At 37.4% G+C, this 22,909-nt stretch overlaps 1 protein-coding gene across 1 annotated transcript in view; it reads right to left on the bottom strand.

Annotated features, from left to right (window-relative positions):
• DNAH7 (dynein axonemal heavy chain 7) overlaps nt 1-22,909 on the bottom strand; it is a 246,720-nt gene that overhangs the window by 27,736 nt on the left and 196,075 nt on the right. Inside the window, exons 51-57 of the mRNA XM_030855979.3 lie at nt 20,713-20,839; nt 19,586-19,780; nt 18,008-18,100; nt 12,019-12,195; nt 11,128-11,289; nt 8,791-8,991; nt 2,826-2,987 (exon numbers count right to left, since the gene is read on the bottom strand). Coding sequence (XP_030711839.2) covers nt 2,826-2,987; nt 8,791-8,991; nt 11,128-11,289; nt 12,019-12,195; nt 18,008-18,100; nt 19,586-19,780; nt 20,713-20,839 — 1,117 coding nt within the window. The remainder of the gene's footprint in view (nt 1-2,825; nt 2,988-8,790; nt 8,992-11,127; nt 11,290-12,018; nt 12,196-18,007; nt 18,101-19,585; nt 19,781-20,712; nt 20,840-22,909) is intronic.

Genomic DNA, 22,909 nt, shown 5'->3' with positions numbered 1-22,909 from the left:
CACCTAGACACCCCAGATGTATCAAATGTACAAGACTGAATTATTTATCCACTCATCCACCCCCATTCCACTAACCCACCTGCTATATACCCATTAATTCCTGATACCTATTCCCTGTCTGGATTAATGAGTGGTGGTAGGACCACCAACTGAGACCCCAAAACTAACATTAACAGACTTCTCCCTCTCCCTTTACCATTTACTATCTAGGTCATTTCAATCCCTGTTCCTACATATCTATTATATCTCTTCCATGTTCCCCATCCTAGCCCAGATGCTTTAGCTTAAACTCATATCATCTCTTGCCTGGGTTATAACTAATACAGGAGACCATTAGTTTTCTAGGGCTGCTGATAGATGGCTTAAAACAACAGAAATTTATTGTTGAAGAAGTCTGAAATCAAGGTGTTGGCAGGGCCACACTCCCTCCACATCTTCTAGGAGGATCCTTCCTTGTCTCTTCCAGCTTCCATAGCCCCAGGTGTTCCTTGGTTTGTCACAGCATAACTCCAATTGCTGCCTCTGTTTTCACATGGCTGTCTTCTCTGTGAATCCAAATTCCCCTCTTTTCATAATGATACCAGTCATGTTCTATTGAGGACTCACCCTACTCCAGTATGACCTCATCTTAGTTTAACTGATTATATCTGCAACAACTCCATTCCCAAATAAGTTCACATTCTGAGGTAGAATGGATTAGAACTTCAACATATTTTTTGGGGGCGACACAATTCAACTCATATCATCTTAAACTGGCGTGTCATCTAAATTCCTCTAATCTGCTCTCCACTCTGTTGCTAGAGTGGTCTTTCTAAAATGCAAATACTCTCCTAAAAGCAGACCAATAACAATATAATAATCCCAAATCAGCATGGCATACAAGGATGTTCCAAATCATTTATACTTAACCAAACCTTTTCACTTATTGGTACTTTTTTTTTAACCTTTTTATTGCTGCTTCTTTACACCATCCACCTGAAAACCTTCTATTCATTGTTTGAGTCCCAAGCAACTGCTCCTCTGTGGAACCTTCCCTAATCACATCCAGCGAGTTGCTTACCTCCTTGTTTGTGTTCAGATCTTTAAAAAGCTAGGGTGACCAAATAAACTACTGTCCAAACTGTAACACTTTGAGAGTGAACGTGGGCACTAAAGATAATTAGTATTATGGAATTTTAGAGTACTATATATATATATATATATATATATATATAATAGTATATATATAGTATATAACTCTATTTTTATATTGGCAGACCTGTAATTAGTTTTATTCAAACATTGCTTTTAAAATAAGATAATTACTTAAAATAAGAAATTGAAGCAAAAATTTTATAATGATTAAGAGTTTAAGCAAAATAACTTTTCTTAGTGTATATTCATGTACTTTAACTTCTTAGACATCTCTGTCTCTCAAATAACGTCTCCGATGTTTTCCCGAAGAATGTACTTTTCAATATGGTCTCACTGTTTTTTTAATTTTTAAAGTAAAATTGTCTATAATGTTTTGCAAAGTTTCATTTTATGGTTACTAAATTTTAAATTGCTGACACTTTTAATTGACTCCACTACATACTATAATATTTTAAATTAGAATATACTCTACAGTTTTGTGAACAAATTGCTAATTAAAGGAGCTCCTCATTCTTTTTGTTTGTATTCAAAAGTGTAATTATTTTAGCTCAAATACTTCCACATGCATTGTTTCATTATAGCTTTTGCCTCCATTCTTAGTATGTTTTAAAAATAAATATTATTACAAGAAAGAAATTCATCAAATCTATGCTTCTTTTGAATGTTTCACCAAATTTTAATGCTGCAAAATCAAAGGCCTTCTCAACTCACTTCATTTTAGTACAGAATACAAATTTGTCCAAAGAAACACAGAAGACCAGACAAATGTTCTTCACCTAAGTTTAGATATGTCATTTGAGCTCTCAATATTTATTTTGTTTTTTCCTTTGTTTTTATAGAGAGAGGATTCAATGACTTCCTGTTTGTAAGCCTTTCTTTAAAAAAATCACAATTCACTAAAAGTTTCAAAAAACAAAGGTTTTTTTGATACTCCATTGATTGATTTAAAGATTTCCAACTAATTTTGAACAAAATTCTATCAAAATTTAGAGGATTTGCTTTCGAAAAAGTTCCATATCCTTTTAGGACACTTGTACTGATTTACCAAGCAGTTCTTCAAAAGTTCAAACGTGTTAAAATCCATCTGATAGATAAGCAGCAAACAGAGAAAGAGAGAGAGAGAGAGAGAGACAGTACATGCATGTGTGTGCACGTGCACAAGCGATGGCGAGAGAGAGAGAAAGGAGAGAGGGGTGGGGAGAGGGAGAGAGAGAACTACAGGGGATGGAATGTGGTTGATGTGATGACATTACATTGTGGGACTTCTTCCCAGAATCTATACCTCAGGTTAACACCAATGGCTTACGTAGTTTGTTTGATCGGGGCAAACGGCCCAAACTCTGGAATAAAACTACAGTAACATTTCCTTAAAAATAAAGTCATGCTCCAGAACGGAGGGAAATCAGTCTGTTTTTTGTTTTTTTTTTTTCCACTTTGGAGACTGATTGATGTTTATGTGTCAAAATAAATGATAAAATACAGGTTCCTAATAGACAAACTGACATCCTAACTACCTACTATGGCAGTTATAATATTCTGTTATAATAAAGTCCTACTTAATAAGCTTTTGGGAACTATCCTCCTATTCATTTTGTAAAAAAAGAAATTAATCAGAAGTCCCTGCTCACTGTACAAACACAATGTGATAAACAGCACAACAGGTAATGTCCTTGCTGTGAGTTTTATGGTACCTCATACTGGTTCAGGAACATGTGGAGTTGCTGTACGCTGATTCTTAGGTCAGTCTCGTTGAACTCATAGGGAATATTCCACCCCAGGGGTCCAAACTTCCGTCTCTCTTGTACCAAAGCATGAAAGAAACAGAGACCATATAGTAACTTCTTGAATTCCTCCTGTAATGAGAAGAAATGGTGTAACATCATTATTTCTTCCCCTAATAATGCATTATGCTTATCATATTTTAAAATGAAAGTAATTAATTCCTTTTGCTTCTCAATATATCCAGGTCAAAGTAAAACTAAAACAGAATTAACTGTTTCTACCGGCTGTTTAGGCTCTGCCTATTTGTGTACATGTTCAGTTGACACACATAGCTTCTACGTACACCAGGTTTTTGGAAAGTATAGTAAGCCTGTCTAATTTAACATTACCTTAGAGGATTTGGGGGGTTTCAACTTAAGCATCATGAGGCAAGGAGTATGAATTCCAGTGTTTGGTCCCAGATCACCATGGAGAAATTTCAAAGGAGATAGTTCAAACCAATTAAGAAGCTCTACAAGCACTTTTGGGTTGAAATTTTGGGCAGCCTCATGGCTTTTCTGGTTGCTTTTAGGTAAGAGAAGTCCTATAGTCACTGTCAACTGCAAAGCCAGCCTTGATTCAGAAATCAGAAAGTATGATGCAATATATTAATCATTTGTACCCTCCACAAGGAGGATATAAAAATGGTCAAAATAGAGCTTGAGAGAGGATTTTATTGTTTTTGCTTTTTTTTTGTTTTTTTCGGTACGTAGGCCTCTCACTGTTGTGGCCTCTCCCGTTGCGGAGCACAGGCTCTGGACGCGCAGGCTCAGCAGCCATGGCTCACGGGCCCAGCCACTCCATGGCATGTGGGATCTTCCCGGACCCGGGCACAAACCCGTGTCCCCTGCATCGGCAGGCGGACTCCCAACCACTGCACCATCAGGGAAGCCCGAGAGAGGATTTGTGAAGAGGTTTCCTTGGAGAGAAGAGCTGCTGTGCTGGGAGTCCCTTTGTCCTCACCTCCAAGGGAAAGGGGAGTGTGGGGTCCAAGATACTGAGAAGGAACTAATGGGGCCCCTTGGGGAGTTGATACTCATGCCCTGAAGCTGGGATGGAGTGGGACAGTGCAAAACTCATGCCTGGAAGAGTAGAGCAGTCTATGGCCTCGGGTCGTGGACTATGGGAGGGAAATCAGTAGCCTTCCCCCAGATGGTGGGCCAATCTGGCGTGAATCCCAAGGAGCAGACAGGGAGCTGGGCTAGGAATGTCAGCCAGTGGTCATTTTAATGGTTTCCTATTCAAGAGGACTTGTGTCACAGAGTAAGGAACCCCAACAGTAAGAGCCTGTATGAAATGAAGCCTGGAGAACCAAAAGCTGAGGGGAATCAGGAACAGCCAGCTGAAGGGGAGGCACTGCCACGGGTGATGGGGTCACAGAGAAGTCCAGCACGGGAGCCGAAGGAGAACCCATGAGAGACCTCACAGGGCAAAAAAGTCAGCTTTAAATCCCCGCCAAGTCCAAAGAGCTCCAGGCAATAGCAGCCCAGAAGAGGAACCTCTGCCCCTCCGGACTCACCCCTGCACACGCCCTGAACTGAGCACTCAGTATCAGCAGCTATCATGTGCAGGAGTAGTTACAAAAAGAAAGGTGGGGCTTCCCTGGTGGCGCAGTGGTTGAGAGTCCGCCTGCCGATGCAGGGGACACGGGTTTGTGCCCCGGTCTGGGAAGATCCCACATGCCGCAAAGCGGCTGGGCCCGTGAGCCATGGACGCTGAGCCTGGGCGTCCGGAGCCTGTGCTCTGCAACGGGAGAGGCCACAACAGTGAGAGGCCCACGTACCACAAAAAAAAAAAAAAAAAAAAAAAAAAAAAAGGTGGCCCAACAACACATGAAAAGATGCTCAACATCACTAATTATTAGAGAAATGCAAATCGGAACCACAATGTGCTGTTATCACCTCACACCATTCAGAATGGCTATCATCAGAAAGGCAACAAATAACAAATGCTGGAGAGGGTGTGAAGAAAAGGGAACCCTCGTACACTGTTGGTGGAGATGTAAATTGGTGCAGCCACTACAGAAAACAGTATAGAGGTTCCTTAAAAAACTAAAAATAGAACTACTATATGATCTAGCAATTCTACTTCCTGGGTATATATCCAGAAGAAAATGAAAATTCTAATTCAAAAATATACATGCACCCCAATGTTCACAGCAGCCCTAGTTACAATAGCCAAGACATGGAAACAACCCAAGCATCCATCAACGTATGATTGGTTTAAGAAGATATGGTGCATATGTACAATGGAATATTACTCAGCCATAAAAAAGAATGAAATATTGCCATTTGCAGCAACATGGATGGACCTAGAGAATATTCTACTTAGTGAAATAAGTTAGACAGAGAAAGACAAATACTATATGATATCACTTACATGTGGAATCTAAAAAAAATAAAACAAATGAATCTATATACAAAACAGAAACAGATTCACAGACAGAAAACAAACTAATGGCTACCAAAGGGGAGAGGGAGGAAGGGACAAATTAGGAGTGTGGGATTAACAGATACAAACTATTAAACATAAAATAGATAAGCAGTGAGGATTTACTATATAGCACAAGGAATTACATTCATTATCTTGTAATACCCTACAATGGACTATAATCTGAAAAAAAAATAACTTAATCACTTCGCTGTACACCTGAAACTAACACAGTATTATAAATGAATTTCAATTAAAAACAAGGAAAGATGACAACTCCATTCTCTTTCCCTAGTGGCATGAAGCCCACCAACTATAGGCCCGAGGCAAAGTGCTAGAGAGTTGAAACCTATGTTTTGAATAAAAGTTGAAATATTGATTAATATATTGTGTTGCACTTTCTGATTTCTGAATCAAGACTGGCTTTGCAGTTTAAAATGACTATAGGTCATTTTATTACCTGACACTAACCAGGAAAGCCATGAGACTGCCCAGAGTTTTATTCAAGGGCAGGGGGGAAAGTTTCCCCCATGGAATAAAATTGAAAGGGAGAGTGTGAAACAAGAGGAAGGTAGCATAAGTTTGACCACAAAGGTGGGAGAAGCAAAGTTAAACACGCTGTGCTAATTCTGCAACTCTTCTCGATATATTAGAGAATTGAGCAAATCAGTAAAATGTGTTGATGACGTGCAAATATGGAATGAGGAAAAGCAGGAAAGAACCCTGGGTAGAGGGACTGAAATTGAAGGTATTGCTAGGAACTCGTTACTTCTAAAACATGTATATGAGGTGTGTGCATGGACTTGTTTGCACGTACTATATGTGTGTATACAGATTTGCATATGTGTCTTTGTGAGTACATGGAATATTTCCAAGTTCTCTCTAAAAGGACTCGAACCACGGACAATAAATGCTACTTGTTTGGCACCGAAATCTTGGTCTCTAATACCATTCCCCATGAAACAGGAACCAGGGCTGTTCAGAAAAATGGCTGGTTCCAGGACTGGGATACAGATAAGCCTGGAGCAGCTTTTGCCAGAAAGAGGAATAATAATAATAATAATAATGGGACCTATAACAAGTACAAAACGAGCTCCCTCTGACCAATTCTGGGACAACTTGAGCAAAAGACTTAAGAATAGTAATGAATTATAAACCATTGGAAAAAATGCAAGGAATTCATGAGTCCACACCAATAAAAGATAAATAAATGGAATGCAAGGGAGGGCTGCTGCTGACAATAGCACGCCAAGTGTCAAATGTGGAGGGAGTGCTGGAGTTGGAATCACCAGCGGAAATAAGTGGGTCAAGCAAGAATCATCACTGGCTACTAAATCTGTGTCCCAGGTAGATTCTGATGAGGAACAGGCTATTTGCATGGTCCAAAATGTCTCCTCACAGACTGATTATTAGTTGCAAGGGGCAAAGCAGTTATTATACATGAAGAAATCAGACCACGCTTCATCTGGGGGATCAAAATCAGTAACAAAATCAGTAACATCAGTGAGGGATAAATGGGCACCGTGCACCTCCCAGTATGATACTCGAGTACGTGACTTCACCCATGTCGTATTGTGGCTCAGAATGCATAACTTGAACCTAATATCGAGGAAATATCAAGCAAGCCCAAAGTGAGAAATGTTCTATTAAAAACAACGTGGTGGGTGGGGATGAATTCTTTAGAAATGTCAGTGCCATCAAAGACAAAGAAAGGGGCTTCCCTGGTGGCGCAGTGGTTGAGAATCTGCCTGCCAATGCAGGGGACACAGGTTCGAGTCCTGGTCTGGGAAGATCCCACATGCCGCGGAGCAACTAGGCCCGTGAGCCACAACTACTGAGCCTGTGCGTCTGGAGCTTGTGCTCCGCAACAAGAGAGGCTGCGACGGTGAGAGGCCCGCGCACCGCGATGAAGAGTAGCCCCCGCTCGCCACAACTAGAGAAAGCCCTCGCACACAAACGAAGACCCAACACAGCCAAAAATAAATAAATAAACAAATAAATAAAATGAAAAAAAGACAAAGAAAGGCTGAGGCAATGGTCCAGATTAAAGGAAGCAAAGAGGCATGGTGACTAAATGTGATACTAACCCTGGATCCATCCCATGGTGAACAGGGAAAATGCTCCAAAGGACATCACTGTATCAATTGACACATTTGGGACACAAATACAAATTTAGGTATATTAGATCCAATAGTGTATACTTGCTAAATTTACTAAAATAATAATTGTAATGGGATAAGATAATATCTCTATTCTTAAGAAATATACACTGAAGGACTTATCTAGGAATAAAGGGCAGTGACATATCTAACTTACCTGCAGATGGTCATGTTAACAGGAGACAAATATAAGTAAAGGGCATAGGACTGTTCTTTGTACTACTTTTATATTTGCAACTTTTCTGTGAGTTTAAAATTATTTCCAAATAAAAAGTTAAAACCAAAGGATTATGGTGCACTGCTTTGGCATTTGAGATTTTGGTTTCGGGTTGGATTTTGGTTCATAAACGCCTGGACTTCCAATCTGTGTGACTACTAATGGAAAGCCCTCTGGATCTGGATGAAAGGGAGTAAATTTTTGCAAAAGGGCTTCTGTCCAGTCACCAGGTGCAGAAATGCCCTCACCAGCTACCTGGGGGTAACCTGCTCTCTCTGGGCCAAATCATGCAAAAGTTTGTCATACAGCAGGTCTTAGATGCTTAGGATAAGGTTTGACTTAATTTTAAATACAGGTCCCCCCCCTTTTTTTTTTTTAGTATCCCAGACTTTTGTTTAATGAAAGTACTTCTTTATTCTTAATACTTTCTTTTGATGTGTACTTAAAACACATCCCAACATCAAGAGTGTGAGCTTTTTAACAGCAAAAACTTACCAAGGTTCATAACCCCTCTTAAAAAGAAACTATTCCATTTTTAATTATGGCAAAACACTGTGAAACAATTTTAGGTCACAAACATTCACACACAGAATTCTAATCATGAAAGCAGTGGGTGGCTTCCCTGCTTGCCTGGTGATGCTAAAAAAAAAAAAAAGACCCTTATGAGCCCATCAATCAGGGAGTAAAATCCTTTTGGCCCTCATTACAGTTATATGGAGGAAATATTTTTATGTGTTAATTTAAAGATATGGCTCCACATAGCAAAGGGCTCAGTTAATATCCTGAAACAAGATTCTCCAACCTTGCAGATTTGTACTGGGAATGGCTTACGGCTGACTTTCTAAATAGAAAGCTGCATAATTAATGACACTCCACTAGATCTCAGCTGAGCAGGAATGAGGCTGGCGGTGAAATAAAATAAAATATTAATAAAACTGACTTCAGTACAGTCAATAATCAGTAATCAAAACCAACAGTGCAGGAGGCCTATTTAATTTGCAGTTTTACTCAGCACACACAGCCAGGATCACTGGGGGCCACTTGAATTGCTTTACGGGGCAGAGGTAGCAAGACCTAGCCATTACTAACATTCTTTTTGCAGCTGCCAAAGAACTCAGGGTCAGAGATTGGGTCCATGAGGTATGATCGAATGATATTAGCCCGTAAACCTTTCGGTGCTTCATTGGTCATTTTCACTCCATTCTGCAGTACAGACACAGGGAAATTTGGAGATGGGTAACTTGTCAGCCAAATTCGGAAATCTGGATGTGTTGTTTCTGCGCTTAACTCCTGCAACAAAAGAAACCAGATCCAAAAGGGTCATAAAATGCAAGGAAAATCTCAATCATGTGTGCATGGGATGGGCTGGAAGTGGGAGGAAGCATCTTCACAAAATAGGGCTTATTGCTGCAGTTTAAGGCAAAGGCCTTAAAAACTGATTCTGCCAGGGAAGCGACATACTTCATGGGGAAGGCCCAGAGTTGCTGTCCCTCTCCCTGTTAACAATTAAATCACATGACTGTAAAGTTTACAAAGGCATTACATAATTCAGATTGGGCCGTGATAAAGACTAAGACATTCCAAAAAGTCTTGTATCTTCACTGATGTTGCTGAAATATTTATAGAAACACTTTTGTGCCCCAGAGCCAGATTAAGAATGATGCCTTCTTGCTGTAGCCAGGTTGTGAGAATAAGCAACACACTCAGATAAATCCATATTAAACCAAGTAGGGATGAAACAAAAAAGAGCATTTTGAAAGGGAAGAAGAACTGGTATGTCCTGAAGCACTAAACCATATCACTATTAGCACCACTTGTTTACGGGGATAGTCAGGCCTGCACTGTGGAGGATGACAGAACGCTCATCTATGACTGTCGTGAAGGCTATATTGGGCCTTGGAATAATTACCATGGGTCTTTCCCTCTCTCCTGTTCTGCCCCACTCCCTACTGCTAACTCCTCCAACTGTCCATGTCAGTGGTATCTATGTTTTTTTAATTGCAAATCTTTAACAGTAAAATAATTTTTGAGCACTCAACTGGTGAAGGGGTGGGTAGGGGAATTGGAAGGATGCTTAAGGCACCTACATTTTTTCATAAATGGTGAAGGTACCATTTTTCCTCCTACTAGCTGCCCTATGCCCAGTGACTTAGGTAGCATAACTCATGGGACTTTGGGCCAAGTTCACCATCCACTGGCGACAGCTCTTCCCTCTTGGATGACTCTCTAATGGGTATACGATACAATTCAACAGGTCATGAGAACAGCCTAGAGACAGAGGAACCATGAGGAAACAGGCACAAATACAAAGTCTCGAATATAAGGCCCGAAGCTTGAGAAGATGTTAGTAAGGCAAAAAATATTAAAGAATAGTTTTGCAGATAGAAATAACATCTATCATGGAAGCCTACATTCTTGAGAAAGTGTGCTCTCCCAATGAAAGTGAAAGAAGGTCAAGTGGCTAGAGCACGGAAGTTAAGATGGGAAGTGGCCAGAGACGAAACCTGAGAGGCAGGCGAAAGTCAAATGAAGAAGCCATGATGGGGGCATGAACTTTGTCTTCATGCAGTGGGAAGCCATTGAAAGGCTTTATTCATTCGCCAGCTCAGGAAAGATTTATTGATTATGTCCCATGAGCCAGGCACTCTTCAAGGTGCCAGAGGTAAACCGGAGAATAAAACAGCACTTACATTTTAGTGGGAGATACAGACAAAACAAAATGGTGACAAGTGGCATAAAGGAAAATATAGTCTGCTCCTTAAAGTGTCAGGTGGATGTCTGGATAGTGTAAGTTATATCAATTTAGTAGCTCGAGGGACTCTGAAGAGAGGGCTAGAGTCACGGGTAATTACGTGGAATCCATTGCCAGGTTTTCTGTTTATTCAGTTGAGCTACGTGGGATTTTCTTCCTGGAATTTCTGCCCACAAAAATAGGGAAGTACCGTGACCCACTGCAAGGAGGGTGGGAGGAGTGCTCTTTTGGTTTCAGATTCATCCTCTGTGGCAGCGTCACTAGCTAAGTGGGTGAGAAGTATAATTAAAGCAAAGTTACATCCTGAAGCCTTTTGGTTTAGAGGGGCCACACTAATTTCCCCCTGCAGAGCTTTCTTTGTTGTTTTTGGCCCACTGCTGTAAAAAGTAAATTGGTTTCTGTCTACCCTGTGGTTTATTCCTATCTTTGAGGCTGCTCCTCTGATTAAGGATATTTCTGACCCACGGGATGAGCCCTTGCCTCTAGTAGGAGAGATTCGGCAAGGCCTGGCCATGTGCTGTCCTCTAGTTCCCAATGTGAACCCATCTCCCCTATAACCCAGCCATCCTGAAACCCTCAAATTACAGGACAGGAATGGAGTTACTTAGATGGCATGTACATCACTAATTCTACTGGGGAACTATGATCTCATAAAAATAAGCTTGCGTTTTTACCTCGCAAACTTTCTCGAGGGTTGGCATCCAAGAGGTGGCAAGGTGACAATTCTGAAGAACAACCCATGTTCCTTCTTTGACAGCTTTTTCTAACATCTTCATAGCTATGGGCCCTTGGCCTTGACCAAGAGATAAAGACCTGAGTTTTGATGCTCCACATCCCTGTGTACAAGAATAGTGAAGATGTTATTTTCAATCACATTTTAAAGAAGAATCAATATTATCATCACAGGAAATGTTAATATTAAATATATTAAAATTTAATCATGCAGCATCCCTCTAAGGTTCTAGGGCACATACAGCCCTAAAACCTCTTACTGGTTCAGAAGCCAATAAACAGACAAAAAGCAAGCCAGTTCATGAAGGAAACAGTCATGGTAATAAATGAAAAATTCTGTAGAGTCTTTGATTGTTGAGATAAGGGACGGGAAAAAATTAAGAAGACTTTTAATATGAGGAGGAGATGAAAGAGCCCAGGTATCAAGCAGCAACTCCTAAAATTCAAAGCTGAAAAGAAAACTATGAATAGACAGATGAATTTGCCCCAGTTTCCTCCAGATCTCTGAATAATTATATCTTAACTAATTTGGTTACTGCATAAAGTTCAGAGGAAAAAAATCCATTAGCCCCTAACTTCTATTCAAGTTTATTTAAGGAACTCTGTGGGAATGTCTGTCTAGAATTCATTTCTCCTATATCCTGATTCGTCTACAGCTTCCAGATATGGTGTCTGTGACCCCCTGGTCTATTTCTAGGGCAGTTACCACCTGAATGCCACTTTGGAAGAGGCCTTGAGTTATGGGAGCAGTATAAGAGAAGGCCCTGTCTGAATGTCCACAGGTTACTGACACAAGCAGGTCAGCAGGAAAAAAAAATAGACGTTTAAGGTACCTGGTCATCGGCAAATTTTAGAAGGGCAGCCATGGGATCTGCTCCAGGAGAGAGCACGAAAATCAGTGGTGCGCAGCAGTTACTATCCGCAAATGCCTTGGATAGATCAAACGGGGGTGGTTCAATGAATGCACGTCCCAATCTGTTGTTTATAAATTCTTGCAGCATTGGAATAATCTAGAAAGGGACAAGAATATGTTTGAAGGAATATTCAAAATCTGCTTAAAACCTTAAAACTTCACATTCAAAGGTGTTTTATAACAAAGGACCTTACATTCGCTTTGGTATTTATAAATGTTGGTAAAGAGTCAAAGGCATCACTTTATACAGTTGTCTTTTAGATAGAAAGAAACTATACATTATTGAATTAATAAAAGGTGGGTGGTTAGTGACACCAGAATTCAAAGGCATTTTTCTTCCTTTTAGTGAGTATTCAACATATCCTAGATAAAGAATATAAAAAACCTTAATTCTTTACTTAAGTTTTAAGTAAAACTTGACCATGTTCCAAAGTCCACAACTCAGAAGTAGAAATTCTAGTGTGATTTATACAATCCTATACCACAAAGATCGATACAGCTGAAAAAAGAAAGAAAAGGAAAAGCACCGTGAAAGAGAAGCCATACTCCCGAGAAACAGGCGAAACTACGTCGTGTAAACTTTCCGAGAATACGCCCGTGCATTTTCTGGGAGCGTGTTTGAGAAAGAGCAGAACTTTGGGGCTTGGGGGTCCCTGTCAGGCACTGCTGTGGGAGCAGACTTGTAGAAAGCAGTATGGCTGAGGTACAGCCTCAGGTACATCATTCCTTCTTTCTGATGAAGGGTCTACACCACTCATCTCTGGGTGATGGCTTAGGTGTGTGCCAAGCAAGTAATAAAGGTATGTTTAATGAACCAGTATCCCTGTATCTAGCTTAACAAATTATGGAAGCATCCCAGGAAGAGAAGTAATGAAGTGACAAGAGCACAAAGAATTTTTTGAAAGCTTCAGAACCTCTCTGACTGGACACCTACTTATATCCGAGGATGGAATTGTGTGTAACACACAACACTCCAAATTAGGACAGCAATTCCACCACCCCACAACTTTTCTGAACTTAAAGCGAATTGCAGGAGCAATTTGCAGCTACCAAGAATCTCAAAAAGGGGGTCTCCTCTGGAGAAAGTTACAAACATTGCCAAATTTTAACAGTGCATTCTCCAGAACCTCTATCCACACAAGGTTTGTAAGTAAAACTCATTGACTTGTCACAATACTTTAAAAAGAGTGTCAATCCTGGTATGGATGTGTGTATGTGTATATGTGTGTGTGTGTGTGTGTGTGTGAGAGAGAGAGAGAGAGAGAGAGAGAGAGAGAAAGAGAGACAGACTGACTGAGGGTGTGAGGGTCTGGAGCTGAGAAACAGTGAAGAAATACCTGTACTTAAATTTTTTAATCCCTCCACAACAGATTCATTCAAATATGGAAAGGTATAAATAGCCAAGTTGGGGAACCAACCTAAATGTCATGGACAGATGAGGGGATAAAGGAGATGTGGCATATATACACAGTGAAATACTATTCAGCCATAAAAAAGAATGAAATAATGCCATCTGCAGCATGGACCCAGAGATTGTCATACTAAGTGAAGTAAGTCAGAAAGAGAAAGACAAATACCATATTATATCACTTATATGTGGACTCTAAAATGTGACACAAATGAACCTATCTGTGAAACAGACTCACAGACACACAAAACAACCTTATGGTTACCAAAGGGGAAAGGAGGTGGGGGAGGGATAAATTAAGAGTTTGGGATTAGCAGATACACACTACTATATAAAAAATAAACAACAAAGTCCTACTGTATAGCACAGGGAACTACACTGAATACCCTGTAATAAACCATAATGGAAAAGAATCTGAAAAAGAATATATATATGCATATATATATATACATATATATAACTGAATCACTTTGCTGTACACCAGAAATTAACACAATATTGTAAATCAACTGTATGTCATTAAAAATAATTAAAAACTATGGAAAGGTATAGAAGGGTAATAACACATGTATAAGTGCCACGTTGGCATGGATCTACCTAACAAGATTACTCATATATCGTTCCTGCACAATAAATATCTACTGAACAAATGAATGAATAAATTAGGATGCTCCCTTTTGTGAAGGTGGGATTCTAATTACGGAAATTCTAAACAAAAATTACAGAATAATAAATTCATCTATACATCAAGTTTCATTTCTTGATAAGTTATTTCATGTTTCAGATATTTTGAATGGGCACAGATATCAAGCTTATGGCAGAAAACTAAAAATATCCTAACTGCCTGTCTCAGGCCTTGTCCTTGCCCTTTTCCCTATTATTCTTTTCCTGTGGCTGTCTTTTCTCACTAGATTAAAAACAACAACAACAATTAGCAAAGGAAAACTAAATGGTTTTTTAATAGCCTCTCTCCTCTCAAGGCTAACTTCTTCACTAAATTATAATTTTACAAACACAACGAAAGCACATGGCTTTTAAGTGCGTGTTTTCACTTTTAGGACGTTTGAGTTCTAAACGGCCCCTCTTCTGTGAGTGTTTCAGGCTGGCAGCGTCCACGGCGCTCATGCAAACATGGCTGGTGGAAACTGATTCTTAATGTTAGCGCCAGAGAACCCAGTTAGGGGTGCCTGCGTGAGGGTGGGCACAAGTTTCATTGTTTCATTTTTAATGTTAAAACTGAATAAGACCTGCTTGCTCCCAAGACTGAACAGTAACTCCTGAAGCAAGCTATTCAGTTTGGAAGGCGATGGAATTGGGTTTGCTTCTGCAATCTGATTATGCCAGCATCAGGTTTATACGATAAAATCTGTCAGTAACAAAAATTATAGACTAATTCAGGCAGCCATCTTCCCAAAGGCAGAAAAGAAGTTTGTGGTCACCTATGTATGTTCTTCTGTGTCTTGCAAGTTCCTATGGGATTTATCTGAGGTCAGAGAAACATATTAACTTATATTTGACAAGTTTCTTATTGAAAGCTGATTAAATTGCTTTTTGTTTACTGTCCAGAAGGAGAGAACTGTGGCCAGAAGCTCTTCATTTTGTAAATGGGCTCAAAACATTCCACACCTCCGTATTTATCCATCTGATATGCTTTTGTCAATAAAACACTATAAACTATTAAATTCTGTGGAAGGTGCAAACCCATCTCATTTCTCCTACTGGTGATTCAGTGAGCATCTGTTACATTTTTCCAAACTAGAGCATTAGATAACCTGGCATCTGTGGCTTCTTACCATGGGATGGAGTTGGTTTTGAAGGGAGAGCAGTAGAAAGGAGACAGAAAAAATTGTGCTGACAAATAACATATACTGTAAACTAGAGATCAAACAATTGCTGATCTTCCTAGGGGTGATACACTCATGACTTAGAGATGGCAAAGAAATAATATCTATGTAGTACTAGCCCAGTTATTAGCCTCATACAGCACTGTTCCTTTCTCTGGCATGCTAATACCATTTTGCTTTGGAAAATCATTCTTTTAAAAGCATAATAGTCATATATTAATTTTAAATACATAGATTCTAACGTCAACGATTTACCACTAGGAATTAAAGTACCTGGCAACAGCAAGATTGAAGGATTTGAGGTTGCTAGTAATATAAGAGCATACTAATAATCATTTCTATATTAAGGATTACGGGTGAGATAGTATAGATAATGGTAACTAGTTAATCACTTAGGATAAATTGAATTATGCTGTAGTAGCAAACGATTTCCAGATCTCAGTGGTTTAACACAACACAAGCTTATTTCTTGTCCCAGCAAAGTCATCTGGGTGTCCAGGCAACAAACTCTCCCTGTGCTGGCTCAGCACTGCAGCCTGTTTATGGCACTTAAATATCCACACGTGATTCCACAGTTTTGGTGGCGGGGGGGAGGGCCCTGGAGAATCTCACACTGGTAGTGAGATGCTTCTGCCCTAACACTTCTGCTCACATCTTACTGGCCAAAGCAAGGTTTATGGCCACAATGCCCCCACCTCGAGTGTACTCAGGAGAGGAGAACCAGAAATACTGGTGAGTAGCGTTAATGTCTACATTCATCCACCAATCCAAAAAAAACCTCTAGAGGAGATATGGAAACGTATAAGAAAATGTTATAAGACAAGGTGCTGAAGTATTGTGCAGAGTAGGCAAGAGAAGTATGAAACCTTAAGTTTAACCTCAATTGATTGAAAAACAAAAAGATACAAACAAAAATTCCTCAGCTTGAATATCTAATTCCCCAGCTCCCTCGAATACACTTTAAAAAGAGAGTGACTGTGGAAAGTAATATTGGATCTGTTTGGTAGCTCAACATATTTTCAGATTAAAATGTCCAATTTTTAAAAACAAACTGGGGAAAAGATATTTATAGATGAAACTGCTGCAATTAGGAAACGGTTCATTAATCACTTCTAATTAAACAATATAAAACATGAACAGAAACTTCTTTGTTTATCAAATATTGAGGGGAGAAGGTCAATGGTACATGCAGAGTCATTTAGCAGAACAGTCTTTAGCTTAGAAAACAAAGTAAAAACCTTTGAAAATTTTAATAAAAGGTTTTAAAGGAAGAAGCCGTATTCGGCAAGAGTTTGAAGCATTTCATATTCTTCCATATTTAATAGTTGAAGTGAAAACTTCTGATGCTTAACGCTAAAGTTCCAGTGAAAATTCATTCTTAAAAGGGCCACCAAGGGGGAGATGTTTCATCAGTTTAATAATGATCCTCAACAACGGGAGGTACTTCCAGCATCTAAGAGCTGGGCAGCATTATGACGTTCAGGGGCCCTTGGCACTTCGCGGGTCCCTTCTTCCATAAATAAATATAAAAAATTGTATTTTACAACTATTTTGGTATAATTACAAATATAATACAGACGGATTTATTTTCTCATTTTAAAAGAAATTAAAACATTTTCATGAACCCCTAAGAGTATCATGGGCCCTAGGCCCTGTGCCTAACCAATGCTTTGGCCCTGGCTAAGGCCACACTGCCAAGTCAAGCAAGAATGACATGTGTTTATCGAACAGACCATGGCTTACAGAGGAAAGAATGCTGCTACCCTATATTATCACTGATGTGCAGAAAAACTTAAAAAAAAAAATACACGGCTTTCACCATCTAAGCTCTGCTTTTTCTGTTGTTGTTAGAATGGAAGTATTGTATTATATTCCTTGGCAACTCAAATTCTGAATACAGTAAATTTTGAAATAATTATGTATACTTTTACTCAAGCAGTAACAGTGGACAATTAGAATATTTTGTTCAATTTATTTTTCCCACACTCCTAATGTCTACATTTTCTCAGAGTATGTAGATATCTCTGTGGGTATGGGTCTTTACAATTAAGTGAACAGTTGTTTTTTTAAATGGAATTTAATAATACAAATGAGGATGTCAATGAGTACTGCAATTTGTTGATATGACAGGTCAGCTGATTCACTGGTTATATAATTTATTATTTAAAGAAATGAAAATTAATAGTATTGACATTTTCCTTTGTAGTTAGCAGTGATGAATGTCTTAATATTCTACTAGCTTTCCAAAAGCCAACAAAAAACCATGTACAGCATAGCATTTGAGGAGCCAGAAAGTCTAGTAAACCAGCTTCATGTAAACCACATTGACTAATTTCATCGAAACAGTAAGAATAAAAATGAGATTACTGCATGTAAAGGAAGTAGATTGTGAGGAATTGGGGAAGCATATAATAAAAGGAAGAATCATAACATAAATAAAACTATAAAATACAATCTGGTGAGTTACTAATTTAGTGTGGTTTTAATAAATATACACTTTTTGAAAAATGGCTGCATTAGAAGGAAGTGGGGTTATTTCCCCCAGGCTCCTTTACGTCCCCCATGACCCATGATTACATAAGGAAACACGTGTTTGGCTGGACTGTGGAGAGAGGAGGGACTGGACTCACTGAGCTGCTTTCAAAGACCACATTTACCTTGTCCGGTCTCAGGCAACGAATGATGAGCATCCTTTGAAACTGACTTGCTTTATCTTCCCAAACGTCAGGAAAAACCTCATGATGTGGCTCCTAAAATGACAGTGGATATAACTCAATGCTATTTGGAAGACTACTTAAAAGAAAAAAAACCCCCCAAAACAGTATTTTGACTTTTAAATCGAGTTTTAATTTCATATAATGACTAAATGAAATCAAGAATGCTAATGTAAATTTTATTAGGTTGGGCAAAGTTATGAAATAAGATACAAAAAGAAAATTTAAAATGCCACTAAAAACAACAAAACTAAGACATGAATTAAGCAGGTAAATGTCAATATGAATATTAATCAATAGCACAAAATGATCCCTGTTATTAAAAAAATAAATGTGCATTAGATTTCCCCATTATTTCTCCAAAGGCATTTTAAAAACCTACCAACTACTCTCATTATCTATTTATAAAAAACCCATTTATTGCAAAAGAAGGAAGAAGGATATGTGTTATTTCTTATTTTGAAGAATTTTTGGTATCTTTTTTAGAAAGGGATATTTGAGAATGTGTATATCAAAGAAGAAGTCAAAAGAGTGCTATTAAAAATATGCAAGAAGAGAGGTATCAAGATTCCAGGAGGAGGAGTAAACATGGAAAAAAAGACACCTGCACCTTTGAAACGTTTAGGAAGGCTATGTAGTATCTCAGATCAGAAATCTCCATGCTTTATCATAGGGAAATTTCTATTTAAATTAGAATCAACTATACACAAAAACATATTTGCCTCTGGGAAATGTAGTTTTGTTACTAACTAGGAGCGATCCAAAAGAGATCCAGTCCAAAATATTTAAATTCAGGTGTAGACACAATCTCAGTATCATGTATAATACAACAAACAGGTCACCAAAGAAAAAGTGTTCTCCACGCATCTGGCTCTTTTTCCCCTCCACCCTCCCCTGCAACAGAACTGTTGCATATTAAACCCAAGGAAAGCAGAATGTCCAGAGAGTAGAAACAATAGAAAAAATTAACCGGGAATCATCAAAATATTAGCCCTTGTACTAAAAGAAAAGTGAGGGAAGGCAACAATTCCTACGTATTCTAGAAGGGAAACTGAGTATCATGGTATATGTTAGCTATCTCCAATTAGCAAGATAGGGTCTCATGAAAATTATTTGAGAACTATTAGCTTTTCCCTTTCATCAAATGACACAAATATTTATTAGTTTGTGTCCTGTATTCAGAAAATCTAAACAATATCTGTTTTATAAAATTTTAACTCATCTGCCATTATGATTGCCAAGGTACAAGTTGATAATAAATAAAAAACCTGGCATGGAAATTCAAAAAGAGTACTTTTAAGGACCATGCAGCTTTTTTGCATCTCTATATATTTCAAGGAATTTGAATAGAAGTGCAAACAGAACTACCAATTTTGAAGGTGGGGATAGTTTAATCGAAGCACTGATTTTAATATTAAGTAAGCTTTAAATCTTGTTTTTATTCAAAGATAAGAGTAAATTGTTTGACATTATTTTCTCCATTTAAAAACTCTGAAATAAGCAAGAGGGATAAAAACATACCAAACTATCATATACTTTTTTCCACCCATCCTTTAAGTGCATAAACTCCCTACGAATGGTTTTGAAGGCAGGCAACTCGTCTAGTCGACATATTTCATCCCAAGATTTTTGAGGAAGCCACGTACAAGGGTTGGCATGAGGATTATCCAGTCCAATGCCACCAGTTAGCAGAAATCTCCACTCAGCTTTATTAATCTTTGGAAAACAAAGTAGCATGAAGAGTCAGAAGTGAGTTCATCATATACATAGTAAACTTACAACCATTTAAAAAGAATTGACTATTTGATTTTTAAGCTTCAGGTATGGTCCCCATAAAATTCTATAGTTACTGGTATAGCTCAGTATTTATTCGTAAGAAACCAGTGTATCCATTATAACCAGTTTTCAAAATAGTTCCATTTTAGATAGGTATTTTTGATAATTTTCCTCCAGAATTACTGATCTAAAAATGGAAATCTGAATTTATTCTTTTTGAATATATGCTTTCCTAAATGACTTCTTATAGTTTTATTGGCTCTAAAAATTGTTGAGAGGCAATCAATCTTCTATGTTTTCAATTATTTTCCATAAAACATAATGAGGTACTGCTACGAAATTTTTGCAAGAAATGCAAAAATAAAGCTTCTACTCCTTCAGAGTTCAACTAATACATTGCCATATGAAATCAATAAATCTTAAACACATAATATAAAATAGTGAATTTATACACCTCTCTTCTAGTCTTAAAGTGCTTCCTATGTTTTAATAGATTTGAAACATAGCAAAAATTAATGAATGGTATCATTAAGCCCAATGGTTAGATTTGACGAACTTGCAAAAGTTTCTAAAAATACTGCCATTTATAGTATTACTTGGAGTACATATATCAATATATTTAATTTATATGCATACTTATATAAGATTCTGATAGAAACTATTTTAAACTAAAACATACAAAAATTTAAGCAGTAATAGTTATATAATGAACTCTGCTTAATTTATTTTTCACCTCTGTGAAATTCAATCTAGTTGTGATGCCTTAACTATAATTAACTATTTACCATCCTTTTATATATATTCCCACACAAGTTCATAAATTAATGAATTCACGTTAATATTTTTTCCCTACAAATTAAAACAATACTGACCAAACGCTCATGTATCATCAGATTTACAGTTAGACAAAAGGAAAAGAGTAGTTTATCCTTTTCAAAGAGGGATCGGCAGACGTTAACATAAAGGGAATAAGTGAAGTGATCCTTGAGAATTTGAAGCCTAAGGGTCAACAGAAAGAAAAGTAAATAAATAAAAATGCATTATCCTTTAAGAAAAAATGCTCTTGGGGAAACCTATTATAAACCATTTAGATGTGTGCTCTTCTAATAAGCTTTCTGGTCAATTACTCCCCAAACAAATCAAGGATCCTTATTAACTGGGGGCACCAATTTGAGAGCTACACAATATAGAAACATTTCAGTAGAACTGCATTTTTACTGTTGACTGATTTTTTAAAAAACTTAATCTTCCTTTTGGAAAAAAGTCAATGCACAGTATATTAATCTATTACATTTAACAGTTTTTGGTCTATTTCTAACTATAAAACATTCCTTGGGGTAAAACTGGATATCTTTATTCCATAAACACTTCCAAATGTTCTATATTATATATTAAATGAACAGACTGAAGTTAATAGCTCCTTTATTAAATTAACATTAAGTTTAGTAGTGTGTTACTCTGCTCATAAAAACCAGAGAAATCACAAAACTTGATAAACTACATTTTTATTTACCACATAGACAAGACACAGGAATGTGAATAATCACAATATTTGCAACTAACAACTTCCTAGTAAGTGCTAACATGTGTGATCTGTATCCATAATAATTCTTAACATGAATATAGCACTTTAAGCATTTTCACTAATCTCATGAGGGGTAAACTACCACTGAGACAAAAGTTTTAAAAATATTTTTATTACATAGGTTATACTAGTTATAATAGAAATAAAGTTAGCTGAAAACATTTGTAGTAAGCTAATGATTTACATAGATTAATGACCTAAATTATCTAAAGGATAAAGCATCTAAAGGGAAAATTAGCATAGTTTATGATTAAACAAAATTACATTGGTGTTTCTTAATGTGCCTAGAAAAAAAAAATATCTAGCAGTATAACCATATCTTGGTTATTTCCAGACTGATATCCTAAGCTGTAGATCATCCCTGCTCTAGTTTCTTCCTTACCTCCCTATTTCTTTAACTATTTTACCCCCGGCAGCATTCCCATAGAAAGAATTACAACAAATTGATATATTTTATTTCTAATTGAGAATTCTGAAAAAGGCTTGGTAGAGAAGTCCTTGAAGCTAGTTGCTGAGATACAGTTGAATTCGTTGAAAATTCAAACTAATAATACAATTCCTGTCTCCATTTTTATGCTAATAGATGGTCTTTTCACACTTGGCATTTAATTTCTCTCGTGTAACAGTACAATTAATATAGGGTGACTCAAATTTGGTCTCTCTAGAATTAAATAATTTCTGCATTTTAAGACAAATTTCCTCTTGTAGAGAGGAAGATAGAAAGGAAAATTATAAGGGTCAATCATACTAGAAATTCAAGTTCATTTTCATTAAATGCCAATAAAAATATATTTATTTTTAAATAGTTTAAATATTTAAAAATTTCTAAATACTTAAATATAAAGTATTTAAAATATTTTATTAAAATGTCAATTAAAATATTTTAATAATCTGTTACAGTATAAAAGAGGATAAAAATTATTATTTTCAATGCTGAGGTGCGGCACAGTGTTGTAAGACAGTCATGCTCCTCTGATGGAACTGTACATTTGAATAACCTTACAGGAAAGGAATTTATATCAGGAGTCTGAAAGAAATGAACAACTGTGTCCTAATTTTGGGATTCAGCCAAAGGAAATAATCAAATGTGGACATTTATATTTATTGCAGTGTTATTCATAATACAAAAGCTGGACACTACTTGAAAGTCTTACAGTAAGAAAATTATAAAGAAAATTATAGTGCATTCATTAAAAGGTATATTGTACAGCTACTAAAAATTATATTTCAGAAGAGTATTTAATAACATAGGAAAATTATCTTGACAGAAGTAGAAGGAAAAGAAAAAACTCTGTATGCACCGGCATGTGTGATCTTACATGTATTATTGAGAGAGAGAGACAGAGACAGAGACTGATTTCAGTTTGGTTCCTGTAACAAAGCTATATTCTAGTCAGATTTTTGTTTCTGTGCTTATTTTTTTGCTAGTTATTTATTTTGCTATAATAAGTTCTGATGCATTAAAAATTTTATAAAAGATGATC

The sequence above is a fragment of the Globicephala melas genome, chromosome 7 (genome assembly GCF_963455315.2).
Source record: "Globicephala melas chromosome 7, mGloMel1.2, whole genome shotgun sequence".
In the NCBI taxonomy this organism is placed as follows: Eukaryota; Metazoa; Chordata; class Mammalia; order Artiodactyla; family Delphinidae; genus Globicephala; species Globicephala melas.
The sequence above is the reverse complement of the archived record's forward strand: the minus strand, read 5'-3'. Positions and strand labels throughout refer to the sequence as shown.